This window comes from Carassius gibelio, chromosome B2 (assembly GCF_023724105.1).
Source record: "Carassius gibelio isolate Cgi1373 ecotype wild population from Czech Republic chromosome B2, carGib1.2-hapl.c, whole genome shotgun sequence".
NCBI classification, from domain to species: Eukaryota; Metazoa; Chordata; class Actinopteri; order Cypriniformes; family Cyprinidae; genus Carassius; species Carassius gibelio.
In genome coordinates this window covers 4,640,062-4,658,601 of record NC_068397.1, presented here as the reverse complement: position 1 = coordinate 4,658,601, position 18,540 = coordinate 4,640,062, and the positions used below count along the sequence as shown (strand labels likewise).

General features: G+C 37.0%; 1 protein-coding gene and 1 long non-coding RNA gene across 2 annotated transcripts in view; both read left to right on the top strand.

Annotated features, from left to right (window-relative positions):
- Positions 1-8,010, top strand: part of LOC127950859 (apoptosis regulator Bcl-2-like) — a 52,331-nt gene extending 44,321 nt beyond the window's left edge. Inside the window, exon 2 of the mRNA XM_052548210.1 lies at positions 3,641-8,010. Coding sequence (XP_052404170.1) covers positions 3,641-3,778 — 138 coding nt within the window. The 3' untranslated portion in view covers positions 3,779-8,010. The remainder of the gene's footprint in view (positions 1-3,640) is intronic.
- Positions 8,011-10,737: 2,727 nt separating this feature from the next.
- On the top strand, positions 10,738-16,761 carry LOC127951041 (uncharacterized). The gene is made up of 6 exons (XR_008152578.1): positions 10,738-11,660; positions 11,783-14,759; positions 15,225-15,422; positions 15,544-15,644; positions 15,771-15,885; positions 16,003-16,761. It is a non-coding gene; the product is annotated as an uncharacterized LOC127951041 (long non-coding RNA).
- The last annotated feature ends 1,779 nt before the right edge of the window (positions 16,762-18,540 follow it).

Below are 18,540 nucleotides of genomic sequence, written 5' to 3'. Positions count from 1 at the left end.
TGTGAGGATACTACTTTTCCTAGTATCTTTGTACAGAAAATGGAGATTCTAGATTGGTCTATAATTAACTAGTCCTTTCGGGTCAAGTTATGGTCGTGAGAGGTTTAATAACAGCCAGTTTTAAGGTTTTGGGGACATATTCTAATGACAATGAGGAATTAATAAAAGTCAGAAGAGGATCTATGACTTCTGGAAGGACCTCTTTTAGGAGTTAATTCTTCCTCTCCTATGGTAGAGAATGAGTGGAACTGTTCCTCAGGGGATCTATAGTGCACTTTCTGATGCGATGGCTGCATGGTTACAGTTTTATCTCTAATAGTATCGATCTTAGAAGTAATTACTGCTGTGCTGTTGTGATATGTTAACACTTGTTAAGTCTCTTTTTTTTTCTAAAAGAGACGAATAATCTACTATAATCAGATCTAGCAGTTTTTAATGCTTTTCTTTAGGATAGGTTACATTCCCGCCAAGCAATACGAGATACCTCTAGTTTTGTTTTCCTCCAGCTGCACTCCATTTTCCAGGCTGCTCTCTTTAGGGTGAAAGTGTGCTCATTATACCACAGTGTCGGACTGTTTTCTTAATCTACCTTAAGCATAAAGAAGCAACTGTATTTAAAATGCTAGAAAAGAGAGTCCATAGTTTCTGTTACATCATCAAGTTGTGAGGTTTTGGATATGCTAAGCAATTGGGATACATCAGGAAGATTACTTTATGTCTGGATTTCATTCATACTATATAGAACATACTTTTTCCATGGGTCACAAATACTTAAATACTCTGACAGTATGAGATTTCATAGTATCTAGAACCCTAGACATGTGCGGAAATAAAACAAGATATCATAGCCACTTATTAATTCATCACTTTGTTTTATTTAATTCGTTGAGTATATATTGTATATTTTCTTCTGCATGTCGTGTGAACCCCGTACTGATTGTGCATAACTTAGATTTATGTCTTATGTTTTTTTTATTTGTCATGAGTTGTTTGGACTCCCAAGGTTCTTTTATCATGCTCTTGTCATTTTTAATGATTAAATTCTTTCTCCTGAACATTTTTAGGTTAAAGTCATATGCCACATCTGAATCACTTATGCACTTATGATCCTTTCTCTGCTACTTTTAGAATAGTTACATAAGATATGAGGTATTTATGTCATAATTCTCTCCAACAAGCTTAGTTTTGTCTTCTGGGGAGGAACTACAGTAGGAACTCCCCCCAGGTCAGGTTCGGACATCCTGTTAAACACAAGGATCCTGGTTTGGGATGCCACTTCCTTCCTCTGTCCGTCTGGTTGCCCACAGTAGTTATATTAGCGGACATCCTCTCTGTCCAGTTTTAAAGGCACTTCACCTTCTGAGACTACAGACTAATATATGTGAGGGTATCACTTATGTGTAGATGTGTTTCCAAAAATGTTGGTTTATTTATTTTTGCAGTGAAAAAAGAGTCTGTGCTTGTGTATTTAACATGTATTGTTGGTATATAGCAGTTTGGGATGTACTGTATATGAGACTGCAAACACATTCTTACCACTAGGGGGCGGAAGGTGTAATACACACATGGGGCCCTATTTTAACGATCTGAAACGCAAGTGTCAAAGCGCGAAGCGCAAGTAAGTTTGTGGGCGGGTCTCGGCGCTGTTGCTATTTTCCCGGCGGGATAAATGGCTCTTGCGCCCGGCGCAAATCTAAAATGGGTTGGTCTGAAGTAGCTTCATTATTCATAGGTGTGGTTTGGGCGTAACGTGAAATAAACCAATCAGAGCGTCATCCAACATTCCCTTTAAAAGCAGGTGCGCAAGTTCCATTATGGATTGCTATTATTATGGCGTATTTACCAGGCGCACGCCAGGAGCGGTTCACAGCCGAGGAGACTGATGTTCTTGTAAGAGCAGTGAAAGACAGAGAAGTTGTGTTGTATGGGGATGGGAGAAACCCACCCAAAATAGCGTCGGTTAAACATGCGTGGGAGGAAATAGCCACAATTGTTTCATCGATTTTTTTTTCCCTGGTTCTTGACGGACAAACAAATTTGTCAGATGTCCTTATATACATATATGTCTTGCCACTATCGGGCAAACAGGTCTGATCCTTAATTACTACAATTAGCCTTAATAATTTGTAAGCAAGATTTCACAATGATTTCCGTCATCTCATGTGTTCATATTTTTTTAGTGTAACAATTTATGATTTGCAAAAATAACTGTTGCATCTGTGTAGATTACATGAGCAAAGTGTATGCGCGTTGTGCACGCTATACATTATGGTCAAGCTTGCGCCCTTAAAATAGCATAATGAACAACGCGCAACGCGCCACTGACTTTAGACTAGGTTTTTTCTGGTCAGTGGCGCAATTGTTTAATGGAACAGCAAAATAGCACCAGGGATCGTTTGCGCCGGAAGACGCCTCCTTTTTTGCGCTGAACCGCCCAGGGAGCGCAAGTTCATTCACTAGTTTAGCGACGTGCTTCTGTGAAGGGAAAAGCGCGCTTTGCGCGGGTGCAAAATAGGAATGACACATGCGTCGGTGTACAAAGTCAATTGCGCTGGGTGCAAGATAGGGCCCTTTATCCCTTAATGGCTTTACATACAGCATTAACTCTGTATCAGGCCACAAAATGTTACAAATAATCAAAATATTTGAGTGGAATAAACATTTTACTACTTATAGTTATCTGTAGACTTGTAACTATGATAAGACTAGATTTAAACTAAACACATGGCTTTAGTTTCATATTAAAAATTTAATTTTTTCAAAATATTTAGTATTTCAATATTCACAATGTTATTTTTAAAACAGTGATCTCAAAGTATTTTTTATGCAATTGCAATTTAGCGATTTGTAATTATTATTCTAGTTTAATTTAATACGTTAGAATGCTGCATGCATTAAAAATGGTTCACATTTGAAAGCTATCATTCAGAAATGATATAAAATCTAAATAAATGGAAGTTCATTTTCAGAGTTTTACTACATTAAATTAATATTAAATTAAAAATCGAGTAAAAAATTATGACTACTATAATAAAAATTAAGTGCCTAAGAAATTGCTGTGAGATTATAAATGATTTCAATCCTAATTACAATTATTTTCACAGTTGAATTATGAATTATGGTAAACGGTCAAATTAGCTTTTTTTAAAGTCTGTAAAGAGTCTGAAATTTTCACACATTAAAGAATAAATACTCTCTCACATTGCGTCAGTCATGTTTACACACTGCCTCTGAAACTTTCATCTGTCATAAAAAATTAAATCACGTTAAATTTTCGGAATTTTTGCATCTGCAGCAAGCATCTGGCTCGGTGTGCAAGGTTTCTTTGCATGTCGATGATGAATACGAAAAAAACACATTCGAAAATTTCGGGCTCAGTGTTCAAGGACCTTAACACTTTAGTTTATGCATTAATTATTATCCCGCTAATTAATTAGCATGCATATTACTAGCATATTGGAAGATTATTAGTACTTATAAAGCAAATGTTAATGCCTTGTTCTGCATGAACATATTCTAGATCCCTTATCCTACCCAACAGCTAGACATAACTATTTCCTTACTTAATATTAATAAGCAAATTAAGAGTTTATAAATATGAACTTTCTCTCTCTCTCTCTCTCTCTCTCTCTCTCTTCAGGAGGCGTTTGTGGAGCTCTATGGCAGGCAGAGGGACTCTGTGTTTCGCAGCTCTTGGTCATCGATAGTGACGGTCTTCGGTCTAGCGGCTCTTGGGGCCGTTGGCTTGACCATAGGAGCCTACCTTGCTCAGAAATGAAGAACCTTCCCCTTCTTCAGTCGCTTGTCCTCTCTCTCTCTCTCTCCCTGTCTGAACCCCTCCACTACTTTCCCCAGAAGACATCCATATCCCAGGACTGCTCCTCTTCAAAGCCTCTCTCCCACTCTCTACAAGGCTTTCTTCTCTGCCCTCAAACACAAAGACAGAAAAGACAGGCACTTCCGACAGATCATGAGAGGATGGAGGAGAAGAAGAATAATGAGGTGAAAGAGACACATGTCATCGGCAGAATTAGCTCAGATCTTAAAGTGAAACATTTCTGACAGTTTTGGTGTTCTCATACGTGAAAATGATGGAAGAATACAAAGGACAAAGCCACATCTGCAGGTTTTGAAGGTCTGTGCTGATTGAAAGTATCTTTCGGATGACACCAGCGCTCTCCAAATGTCCTTTAAGAGTCGGGTTGATCTTAAGAGAAAGTCTGCACACTATACTTCCATCGTTGTTTCTGTAGGATTAATTGTAGCCTATCTTCTACCCAATGCTCTTTCTTGCTAACGTTTCTTGTGCTGCCATCCTTGTATCATTGAAATAGAAAGAACCTGAAGAACGTGAGGAGGAAAAGAAAGAAATGCAGAGACAGTGTCCCTCAAGCCACTGGATTTTTATAAAATCTCAACAGAGGGGGTGAGATAAAGTATGCAGAGGGAACAGTTGAAAAATGAATAGTTGGATGCCAGTCTCTCTTTATAGCAACTTTAAAGAGCTTTACTGAGGCCTGAAGAAGGGTTTCCTTTAAGTGCTTTGGACCAGAATGTAAACCGAAAGGACAGAATGGCAAAGAGTTTGAAAGAGCCTTGGTTAGACACTTTATTGACATGCTCAACAGATTCGTGTGAGCCGGTCAAACTGTACAGTATGAAAAGAGGTGACGCTTTATTCTTCTTAATACTGCAACTACACTTGTGTTCAATCTAGTGTTCATTCATACACCAAAAGAAGCAGTTTGGTGGATCTCAAATCTGTCGAGAGCAAGTCGAGGTTATATTTCACCTCAAAATCAAAGGAAAGATATATTCATATATTATATATATATACACACTACTGTTGAAATGTTTTAAGGTCAGTGAGTTCTTTTTAAAGAAATGTATACTTTTATTCAGCAAGGATGCATTAAATTGGTCAAAATTGATGTTACAGAATCAAATTTCTGTTTCAAATAGATGGTGCTCTTTAAACTTTATATATCAAAGAGCAGCAAGTCAGTATATCAGACAGATTTCTGAAGATCATGTGACACAGAAGACTGGAGGAATGATGCTGAAAATACAGCTTTGCATCACAATAAGTTTAAGTGTGAAGAATATTAAAATGAGTGCTGTCAAATGATTAATCACATCCAAAATATAAGTTTTTGTTTATATAATATGTGTACTTGTGTATATTTATTATGTCTATACAAATACACACACATACAATATATATTTTGAAAATGTATTTACATGTTTATATTTATATAATTTATATTATATATAAATATATTTAATATATTAACAACATTTTTTCTTAAATATATATATGCATGTGTGTGTATTTATTTATACATAATAAATATACACAGTACACTCACATATATTAAGTAAACAAAAACGTTTATTTTGGATGCTATTAATCGCGATTAATTATTTGACAGCACTAATTAAAATAGAAACAAATGTTTTAAATGCTAATAATATTTCATAACGTCACTGTACACATGCATCCATGGTGAACAAAGGTGACTTCATTGCCAATAGATATAAAACACATTTCTCCCCACCATTCATATTACTGTAATATAATTATTTAAATAAAGTACAAATTGCACACACACAGAAAAAAAAAATTAGTTCCATGTACTTAAATTTTTAAGGTAAGTAGTTGCAATCAATTTATTTTAGCTACATTTAAATAAATGTAGTTGAATAACTTTCAACATATTATAATTTTTTATTATTAAACATAGCTAAAATAAATTGTTTGCAACAACTTATCTTAAAAAAAATAAGTATAATTTTCAGTGTATTGGGGTGAGATGTGACTGGGACATTCTTTCACAAAAGTCCAGATTTTTCATTATTATTATTATTATTATTATTTAATCTCCAAAGCATCATTTTCAGGGATCTGTTTGGTCTATAAACAAGTGGAAATCTGCAATGGAAATCCATTCTGTGTTTCTTGGATTTGGTGTTTACAGTTATATGAGAAATCTTCCTGATGTCTGTTCCCAAAACATCCTGCCACAAGTTTCAAGGATTGCCACAGAGCAAATGAAAGATTTAAGTGCAAAACCTATGGACAAGAGCAACTGTATTCAGTGTGTGCCATAGATTCAGCTTTGGTGCTTTTGCATCGGTCGCATTTGGGTTCACACGGAGCCATGATGAAACTGTGTACAGCGTTCCCAGAAGGCAGCGGTTATTAAATATTTGCTCGCTCTGATGTAGGATCGGAGGTCATATGCTGCATCGTTCCCTATGATCTCCTCTACAGACAGTGGCGCTGTATGGGGTGCTAAGAAACATTTGAGAAATGGGTGCCCTCTTCCATCCTGAAGCAGTCAGTGTTACTTGTTATCTGACTTTATGGATGTATGTTCATTTTATAATGTGATAATGTCTAAAATACACATACAGTATTTTAACAGGTGGTTGATGGATGGAATGACAAATCGACCATAATGAGAAAATACCTGTCTGTGGTCAACAACAACAAAAGCTGAAAGGATTTAAGCTTTATGTAAAACAAATTAGCTTTGTTTGGTTACTATAGTGTCATAAATTGATATTGTTTGTCTCTCGTTTACGGCTGCGATTCTCTCTGACACTAACATTTGTTAAACAGATTTCATATTTCACCTTTATTTATTTGTAGGTACCTTAAACAATCGTCCAACTGTAGCTCCGGAAGATCATTTAGAGTTTATTTCGTTTTAATGTTTTAGATTCTATGAACAATTTGGAGGATCAGTGAATATGATCATAATTTGCTGAATCAGTGCTGCTTAATGTAAAAATGAGAAATTCTATAAATCATAATGTAATTGGCTGTTCTGTGTGGCGATGTCATGAATATTAATACTTAATTTCATGTAGTCATTTCCACTGTTTCTGTAGCTGAATGGAAATCCAAATTAACGCTTTATTTTTTGTCTGACAGCCTAAATGGAGCCCAGTGAAATTCATTTTCCTATTGTATTTTTTACCAATGATAAGTCCATTTTAACAAAATAATGACATTAGGATTATTAATAATAATTAAGGAAATATCCGAAACTTGAGCTTGTGTGTATTTGGATTTTAAAACAGTTCACTATGAAACATTTTCTTAATTAGTATTTGTTCCTCCATTTTCTAAATAAAAAATAAAAAAATTCTCCATCTTCTAATTCAAAAATAATTACAACAAGCTAAATTTAATGGAGACGAAAAACTATGTAAGCTATCGTTAAGATATTCTTACAACTATAGCATTTTTGTAACCAAATTTAACAAAGGATGTGTTTAAAACAAGAAACTTAATTTAAGATAAATTACTAGCTCACCCAATTTTATTTTCATGTAAATTTATCCAATTTAAAGGCTTTTTACAGATAAAAAAAAAAAAAAAACATTTTGCATTGTCACTACAAGAAGTATGCAAACCAGTTTCTTATTAAATGTCTCATTTTCGTTCATGGTTACATCATGTGCATTAATTCAATCTGTCAATAAACAGTACATTCAGCTGTTTGTCTTCACTAAAGGTGGTTTGTCTAAAATTTCTTTGAGAAAATGCTGTATATCTTTCGAACATGTTTTTTAGTTTGATGTTGGAAAGCTATGTAATTTATATAAATTTATATCTATATCTATATATAACATGGTGTATAAATGGACTTTTCTTTGCACTAATATATTTGAGTGCATTGAAGCAGAAGAAAAGAAACATTGTCTATATTCTGTCTTGAACTTTAGGTGACATCTCTTTCATGAGCACACATTAACAAATTCAAAAATAAAGGGCGAAAACGGTCAGATTACATGTACAGATTACAAAATACATGTGTGTTTCTGAATGTGTTTCCACTGAAGAAAAGCTGCTATGCTCTATGACAGCGATGCACAGGACACAGAGTCGCTGTGCTGTTGTGTTTGATCGTGTGGCACTGCTTGAATAAGCTACTAGAGTCTACAATCCCTCTGTTCCTGCCAAACAAATTAAGATTCAATAAAACGAATTGAAGTCGCCTTTGCCTCCGTGAAATGACTGATTTACTGAGATTTCTGAGGTAATTTGAAAACACGTCAGAAGGCAGCGTGTCGCAGTCACGCTCGAGTGTCCCCTCGACTTCAAAGACGTCCCAGAGCACATCACATCTCCAAACCTTCGTCCCACTAAATGCCCTGCGTGCAAAGATGACTCCCGCAGGCCAGCTTTCACTTCGCACTCGATCTCTCTCCTCACACACTCTTTCTTTTTCTTCAGCTCGTGGCGTTCTTTAAAAAGACACCACTGAATCTGTGAAAAGCATGATGCGGTAAAACGAATGGTGACTGAGAGACGGTTCCCCGAGGAGAGATGGGAGTTCATCCCGCTTGAACCGGCCTCCGTCCCCTGAGCGCTGGCTCTCCCTTCATGCATATGGAAGACACGACATGCTTCGACTGGAAAAAGAATTGAAAATCACAGCAAGATGCTGACGTGAGCGACATGCCAATATGCTGTGTGCTAGATTTTTTGTTAGAATGATCAATATTTGGACTGGCTTAAATGTGATGTTTTGCTATGAGAATATCAGGTCTGAAAAGGTCGCAGACAGCAGGGAATGTCAATATTAAATGCAAATAAGAAAATGGAACTATACCCTTTAACAAAGACTATATTCACAGATGAAATAACCTATATAAGTATTCATTTTAATATAACTTTAGTAAGTATTCATTTTAACTTTATAAAATAGAAATAATATATAAATATAAAAAACATATTTAGTGAAAGTGAATGTTGTCCAATATTGTTATGGATATGTACACTTTGATTTCTAAAAACCTAACTGCAAAATATTTTCCTAATTAGGCTTTCATCTTTAAAAAAACATAATTAAAAGGAGCTCAGTTCACTGGAGAGGTAAAACTAGATTAATAACATTTTTTGCAAACATCTGTCAAAATCTAATAAAGGTTATGTTTTTAAAAAAGGAACTATATTTTCAGGAAACAGGGCTGAAGGTCATACACATTTTTGCTTTTCTGTAAAATTTGGTTTCTTTTTTTCTTTTCTTTCTTTTTGTTTTGGACCCCACTGACTTTCAATTCAATTTATGTTCAAAAACGATTGAAGCATTCTTCACAATATTTATTTATTTGGATTAACTATCCACTTTAAGGTCATAAACTTTCATTAAAGTAATATTATGAAAAGTATTATTCTATTATGCAAAAGTGGCTAAAAAATCAGGTAACAGTAATATGCTGGCATGCAGTAACTCTTTTCATCATGTAATATAACTATATATATCTAAATCCTGGTATCATTCCTGCAGCTCAAAGCGCTAGCAATGTCAAGGTCATGCATTCATGGGTTTGATTCCCAGAGAATTTAATAATAATAATAATGAAGTGTATCTTGAATGCAATGCAAGTTCCTGATGATAAAACTCCTGAACTTAAATGCATAAACATAAATGTATTGACCAATCAGCATTATGGGACTGGATGTGCTTTAAAAATGATGCCCAGTTTATAAAAATATTTTAAAAGGGCGGAGAATTGCTTTGTTTGGGGTTGACATTAAATACTCATGCATTTAAACAGTATTTTGGCACTAACCAAATTAGGTAGATTCCAACATGGACACGTTGCATGACATGAAACAACGAAAACCTAGAAAATTATAGGCAAAAATAAAATAAAAATACAACCCAGATGACATTAAATACAGGTTCACTTGCAGCCGGGATAAACATGGTTTCGTGATGACAGTACTGTTGTGCAAAGTGAATTACAGGCTGCTGAGAGAACCACTGAGATTCAAGAGACAGTCTGTGTCATATTAATAATTCTGTTGGGCCTGCAGTTTGTGGTCATATAGGCCTAGTGAACAAACTGAAATATATATTAATATACAATACATTTTGTTTCTTTTTCTAAGCTAAATTTAGTACTGTGTTTGGTAATGGTTAACTACTCAATGTCCAATCTACAGCTGAGAGAAAAGAAAAATAGTTGAGAGTCACTTCTTAATGCTTAAAAAAATCATTTTTTTCTTAAAGCGCTTAAAGTTTTAAAATACAGTACATTCATCTAACCAACTAGAAAATGAAAGATTGATCATTGTCTAACAATGACTTTACACAGTGCTGCAGGAGAATGTCAAAGAGCTGAGGACAGTGTCCCCTAGTGGACATCCCAAATAAAACCCAAAGTACTGTACACTACTGTGTAAAATAAAACATTACCATGCTCTACAAGGTAGCTCACAGACATTTTCTCCCATCTCAAATACAGTAATAAAAGCAGCAGAACTGAAATTGTATGATGAACTAAGAAAATGTATAAAATTAACTAATTTACATAAAATATTTGCTATCACTACTTTTAATGTTAGTGTTGTTATTGTTTCCTATTTAATTAACACCACATCTGCATTGCAGCATATGGGACATTATTGTTTTTATTCTACAGACAAATTAAATTATCATAGTGTAGTTTAATGTAGGATTGACTAGTTTAGCTTTTTGATAAATCTACAGATGAAATCGTCACTGCAATTGTAGGCTAATCCCTATACTAGATTAAAGAGAATCAGCTATCTAATATTTTTTCAGTCTTCACAGGATTCACTCAACCATCATTTCTGTTGCCAAGTAAGCATGTTGAAGGACTACAGATCCATTGCCAGTGCCATGCTGCCAATTGTCCATTTTTTCATCAGTTTTCAACCAAATGCATCCTGCTAGCCTCAAAAATAAATAAATAAATAAATAAATAAAATTCTAAATTCTAAAACATAATTTTGGATCAAATGCTCTGGATCATTGATTCCCATGCAGCCTTCACTGATGGCTGATTGTTTCTGCCAGGTGAGGAAAAATAATATTCAACATACATTAAAGGGGTCATAGGATGCACATTTTCCACAAGTGGATATGATTCTCAAGGGTCTTAACGAAAAGTCTGTAACTAGTATGGTTAAAATTTCTCAATGATATAAAAAATACCTTTTTTTACCCTGTAAAAACAACTCTTTCAAGAGCAAGCCATTTTGTAGTATTTTCCTTTAAATGTTAATGAGCTCTATGACCCCACCCCTTTCTTCCAGCCGCTCTCAGAGACTTTAGCCGCATTCAAACGCGAAACTTGCTAATTAGCACATTATTAGGAAAGGTGATTTGCAAAGACTCACTAAAAAACCCTCACACTCTCTTTTTCTGTAGGTGAGGCTGGACCACGAACATAGATGCATTTAAGTAGATGGGGGCGGCTCAGATGTCGGGAGTAAATGATGACTGCTATGTTCATTATTACTTCCAAAAAGAGAACATCATAGTCATTCTCATCTACTTCTGCTCCAGCGTCGAAAACAAAAGCGAACTGATGACAGCTCACGCAGGGCGGGTCTAAGGTAAGGCCAGTCCAGTCTGCCAAGCGCGTATGTCTGCTGACTGTTTTATTTTATCTGTCCATTTGTAATATTAATAATTTAAGGAACATTTGCGTTGGATAGAAAGCGAGTTCCATCGGCAACTAACACGATATGTAATTGCAGTATTGAGCAGTTAAATCACAGAGGTGACTTGACTATGTTCTGGATGTTACAGGGACAGATGAGACACACGTGTGTTTATCCAGTGCTGAGTGACTGACGAAAGAAAGCTGCTATCAAAGGATTTGTGAAAGTACACTATAGAAATGAATAAAACATTTTAAATATTAACTTTTAGCTCATTTTAATTATGTGTTATTTTAAACAACTACTGCAGTATTTTTCTTATTCTTGATTTCTTTGCATTTGCTGCAGATCTGTAGAAGCGGAAAGACAACCCTCATTCACAACAAACCCAATTCAGGAGTCATCACCTCAAAAGAAACCCAGATAAGACTAAGTTCTCCCTCCTCGAATTTGCAGATAGGCTACAGCTAGAAGCCAACTGTATAGAATTCGACCCAGATGATGAGACAAGAACCATAAAACGATATCAAAGGGCAGTGATTCGGGGACAAATCAAACGAACGACCATACTGCATTACATTGTGTAGAACAAAGACAGGCCACAGAACCACTAACTAAACCCAAAGCAGTTCATCCCAAAATACCTACAAAGCCCAAAGCTGTCTGTCCATACTGTCGTGCAGAACATTACCAAGTCAGTACCCTGCAGGAAAGGTACAGACACCTGAGAGGGATACCACCTCTGGTTAAAGCTTTTCCGCTTCTTCTTATTGGTTCGGATCACACTGAGCTCATCACCCCAATTGAACCAGTGCGACTGGGTCTACCTGGGGGTCGAGCTGCTGTCAGATTTCGCCTTGGCTGGACCTTGCAGGGCCCTTCCAAACATCTGCAGGATTAACTCTCAGTATCCCATTGTCTTTTCACATCCAGCTGCTCCCCATCTGCAGAACTCTATTATCAAGTTGAAGGGTAATGGCAGATGGACATCCTGCCTTATCGCTGTGAAAAGATGGTAATAAGGTCACAACAGGACAGAGAAGCACAGAACATGCTGAAGGCACAGACTGTGCAAGTAAAAGTACATGGAGTTGAATGATACGCCACTCCGTTTTTGAGTTAAAGCTATGTTACATGCTCCAAGGGATGCTGTGATGTGCCACCTCGGTAGCATTGGATGTCGGTTAGCAAAGGACCTACCATTAGCTAACAAGTACAAATAAGAGATCCAGAAATTGGAGAGAGCTGGTTATGCCACTATGATATCACCTGAAGAAGCAGCCCAGTTTACAGAATCATGGTATCTACCCCACCATGTTGTCACCCACAATGGTAAACATAGAGTGGTGTTTAACTGCTCGTATACCTACAATGGTCAAAATCTAAACAAGCAGCTGTTACCTGGACCTACGCTGGGCCCCTCTTGGGGTGTTGATCTGCTTCAGAGAACATTGAGTAGCCATCAGTGGAGACATAAAGGGAATGTTCCATCAGGTCTGCCTGCTCCCCAGAGACAAACCCCACCTAAGGTTCTTGTGGCGAGACCTAAAGCCTGAAAACCCACCTGATGTGTACGACTGGCAGGTTCTTCCATTCGGCACAACCTGTAGCCCCTGTTGTGCCACATTCAAAGTACAGCAACACGTTTTTACTCATTGCCTGCCGGGTGATAAGTCACAACCGTCAGTTGAATGTTGCTTTTATGTCAACAACTGTTTACAGAGCACTGCATCCTCAACTGAAGCCAAGGGGCTGATCAATGGGTTAAGGTCTCTACTGGCTTCAGGCGGGTTTGAAATCCGTCAGTGGGTGAGCAACGAGGCCTCAGTGGTTAGTCATTTCCCCAAAGAGGCTAGATCAGAGAACATTGAATTGTGGATTTCCCTCAGCCAATCAGATCCTCAAGAGATGACCCTGGGATTAAACTGGCGCTGCGTGTTAGACACCCTCCATTACCGCCATCGTCCTCTATCCTACCATGAGGTAACAATGAGAAACATCTACAGTGTTCTTGCCAGTCAGTTTGACCCCTTGGGTTACATAATACCTTTAAAACCAGGGCTAAATCCTTAGTGCGACAACTGTGGGTGAAGGAAAGAGAATATGATGACCCCCTTCTTCCTTCAGAACTGCTACAGGCCTGGCAAAAATGGGAAGCAGAACTGGAACATCTACCACTGATCACCATACCTCGGTGTTGTGTGTCAGCCAGGCTAGATGTCCCAGAGGTGGAAACAGTGGGGGAAATAGGTGACCCAGGAGCACCGGAGTACCAGCAGTCTGAATCAAGTCTTTTGAGGCAAGACCAATTAGACAGCTTCCCCACAGAATATCAGGCTCTAACAACTGGCAAGCCGATCCCTTTGTCCAGTTGTCTGCTCACATTGTCACCAGAGTTGGATAAAATGACTGCACTCTTCTGTGTAGGAGGACGACTGCACCGAGCTACCAACCTGGGTTACAGTACTCTGCAACCCATAGTCATGGACCCAAAACACCCTATCCTGGTTCAGAAAGGGTCTGTGCAGAAATGCAAATATATTACTGGATAGAAGCAATATGGCTCCATTAACATTCCTGTGTCTAATGTCAAAAGTGGAAAGCTAAATCTAAAGTTCAAAAAATGGCAGATGAAATTCCTGATGAAACCAGCTTTCTATTCCACAGGGGTAGATTGCTTTGGCCCATTCCTGGTAAAGCGAGGAACGAGTAATGAAAAGTGGTGGGTAATAATTTTTTAAGTGCATGACGGCTCGCTGTGTCCACTTGGATTTACTGAGTAACATGGATACAGACTCCTTTCTGATGGCCCTTATGATGGTGTATGGCTGCTCGACGTGGAACGCCTTCCGAAATCCTGGCAGATCAGCAGATCACCAACTTTCGAAGAGGTGATAAGGAGCTACAGACAGCTTTCGCTTCCATAAGCCCACACCTCCAAAACCAGTTAGCAAAACAGAAGATGTGGAAGCATGAAATCTGCTCAGTTAAAACTGTCATGCATATAATCATCGTGTCCCAAACTCTCCCAGTGGAAGTCATCAAAAGACTCCTTATAGATGTTGAGGCTATACTAAATGCAATCCATTAGGTAATGTTTCTTCTGATTTAGCGGATCCAGATCCGGTGACCCCAAATTACCTGTTGATGGGGCGGCCGGATGCATCACTAACACAAGTGGTTTACCCGGAAACCGAAATTCTTAGTTAGAAAAGATGGCGGCAATCACGAGTACTGGCAGATCAGGTTTGGACATGTTTTATAATGAATTACTTGCCCACCCTGCAGCCACAGCAAAAATGGTTGATGTGCATTAAAGCCCAAAGTAAGTGTTTATTGATCTTGTAAATTGTTGTTTATGCTGATTAAGATTATTTGTTGAGATGTTAATATATAAGATTAGACAAATGCGCGGAAGATTTGTAGCCCTGCACGAGCATTCGTTTATCTAAACATAAATGTTGTAAACCAAATATGTATATGTAAAATTGTCATATTTAATTAATTATTGTGATTGTTAGATATTTCTGCCTAATTCAAATGCTAATTCATTTAAAAGTGTGGTTAATGTGTCAGATTTACACTTAATGTATATCTATCCATGTTTACATATGCTGTTTAGTTTCTAAAGTTTATTTGCTTAAGGATACACATTATATATGTATATTGCTTTCCAGTACTAAGTACAGATTTATATCCAATGATGTAATCTGATCATTTACATTTGATAATATTATCCGTTTGTTCTAAATCACTTAATTTATGTAATTTTCTCATTTCCTTTGTTTAGACCACACACTTATATACTGTATATCCAGATGACCATGCACAAGTTTGTATAGACCAATGGCTGTCTGTACCAATGTAACCAGTAAACTTGATGGACATTAAAGTAAACTAACTGGAGTTCCAGTCTCTGTGTATAACTAAGAATCGGCACACCTTCTCTTCAAGATCTTTTGTGGGGGAGCAGGACATGCAAGGAAAGGTGAAAAAAGGGGAAAACCTGAAAGGAAAAAATAAGATCATTTTGCTACTTCTAAGACAGAGATCAGATGACATTATGCTGTTAAAATTACTTTTCATATTGTGTTTGTGTATTTTCGTAGGATCTGAAATGATGTTGCTGTGGTATCTTTATTCTCAAGTGACCCCAGAGCCAGCGAGAGGATCTGGAGAAAGACCGAAAGGCACTGAGAGTGTGATTTTGGTAAAGTTTGTTCTGCTGGTTACTGTTTATAAAATGAAGGCTGACTTTTAGAAGCTTCAAAGCATCATCGTCAAAAAATGTCATGGAGCTTTTTATCCGAAGTGATTTACAGTGCTCTTATTACAGGAACCTACAATCTCTCGGATCAACCTGGAGAAAATAGCCTTTCTCAAGGACATACTGGTGGTTTTGAACCAGCAACCTTCTGCTCACCAGTTCAGTTGTTTAGCCAACTACAAAAGTAATAAATCTACAACAAAAAATGCATGTAATTGTAGATATGAAATGAAATTTGGCAAGAAATGGAAAGCTGAAAACATGAAATATAAAATGTTTCACTCTGTGTAAATGTTTACAGGTAGTCGTGCTCATGGAGAACAGACACAGATGATCTGAGCAGAAACGGCAGCAGACAGATTATCCTGCTCTTGCTTCAAGGTTGTGTGGTTCAGAGAGCCATCATCATGGTCTTCCTCATCCTGTTGCTCAACGATGTCCCCGTTGAGAAGAGAGAGGTTATGAAGCACAGCGCAGCAGCAGAACCGACACAGCTGTGTTGAGATGACAGTAGATGTTGGGATCACCATCTGTAAATACATGATTGTTAGAACAATAAGGTTTGTTTCATGTGTTGTTGACTTGTGTATGTATTTATTGTGATGCTAACTTTCATATATTCTTTTAATCATTTATTCATGTGTCTTGTTGTCAGTAGATGAAATATAAATATTTTATTCATTCATGCATTAATTGCTTGAATGAAAATTGCTGTATTCACATCGATTGCATTTGTTCAACTAGTGTATATTCATGTATAGCTATATAGCTGTCAAGACAAAAATGTAATTATGCTTATTTTACAAAAATGTAATTTTAAGGGGAAAAAAGGTAATATAATTATTGGTTTATCGTTATTATTGCATGTAAGTGTTGGGGTGGGAAACTGTACTAGACTGTTGAGTTAGTGATGGTGTGAGGTGTTAGTTAGTTCACCTGTCCCTCTTTTTAAAATATTATTGCCAAACTTATTATTACACAAAAGATCTGGGTAAGATGGTTGTATCTAATAATGAACAATTATAATGGCATGAAACTGTAAATAAAGATTTAATGTGTTCATCATAGTATGAGATGATATACACAGAAAAAAGCACAGTGACAAGGATAAATATCTTTGAATAATTTTTTAGAAGCCTGAGGGATGAACAAGAGGTTAAATTCAACAAAAACAAGAAGAAAACAAAGGAGATTTAATAGGCCACCTTTGTTTGTTGATAAAACATTTTGCAGATAAAATAATTAACAAATTTGATAAAATAATTCAAAATCCTTTAAGGATAAAACTTGATCACATTAGTGTAGGTAAAAATATAAAAACTTAAATAATAGTATTCGCTATATTACGATCACAAAATAAAGCGGTTTCTTCAACAAGACCACAACATGGGGTTCATCAAAGATACTTGCTGTAAAAATAGATTAATTAAACCTGTCACTCATATCTTTTAAAGGGTACATAACATACACAGTTTCACCTAATAACTCATGTCAATCTTGAGTACCGATGGTACTGCATCCTTCATATACCCTAAAGGTGTTTAGTTTTATAATATTTGAAATAGAAAAATACAGCTTTCCGGAAAAGCCGAACTCCTGGAGGCATGCTTCGTGTTGTTTCCCTTTAACATATATTCACTTATGTGCTGATTTCCAAAGAAATAGAGAAATCTGATGCAATTGTACTTACATGAATGGGGTCTGTTATCACTCCATGTTTTAATAGCAAACGATGTGCAAACCCTGCGTCGACGTGGGCCTTGTTTATAAAACATTCGTCACACTAATGACCAGAACACACAAACGCACTTGATACACTCCGTTGCCCCGGAAAAACTATCTGCACCCACTGTTCATGTAACACTGGGTTCTTGGGGAAGCTGAACACGGTAAACTTTCCCTCACATCCAAAAACGCACTTATTTGAAGGCATTCTCGTACAAATCCTACGCAGCGCTGCCCAGAATTTTGAAGAGTTTTGATGTGCGCGGTCTCGCTCTCCTCTGACCAACGTGTGCGCGGGGGCGCTTTTCCGACAGAAATACTCATATAAGGAGTTCCGCTCTTGTCTACGTCATTACATCCATAATCGAAAAAAACAGCCGAAACTTGTACCAACCCGGAAGATTTTCAGCACAGAAATTCTGTCATTCTTCTAACTTATTTTTTAAAACTTTGGCCATGTTTAGCATGAGAATCTTTAACACTGTGAACAACTCTGAATACATGAAACACCACTGTACCCCCCAATTAAGTGCCAACCTAAAGGCTATGCTTCGACCGCAGCCCGACATCATCTCGTTTTGACATCTCGCGTGGTTCTGTGTGATTTGGACAACTTCAAGTTACGCCCCTCTCTTGCAGTCCGCACAAAGACCCTTCTCCCAGTCTGTGATGAAACCCCTATGGCTGAAACGCTATTGTCAATCAAACTATCGTGGGAGGGGCCTGTTTTTGTGACGTCACACAGACAGGCATCTGAGATCAGCTCGATTTGGGAAATGGGTAAATATTTTAATAGATTTAAAAAAACAGTAGTAATGTTTGGTCCTTGAATGACTCATTGTTTTTGAACTAATCGGTTGAGTGAATGATTCACCGACAGACGGACACTTGGCGCCACACGAGTCGCTGAAAAATCCCTAGGCAAGTATGTATGGAATGCTGAAATACACATGCAATTAATATACATAAAATAACTATAATATATATCAATTTAATTAATCTAATTTAAAGTGATGCTCTCCTGTGTTCAAAAACAAGCCTCCAAATGAAACCATATGGTAGCATGAAACATTAGGGACAGAAAGGTGAACACAAAACAAATCTGACACAAATA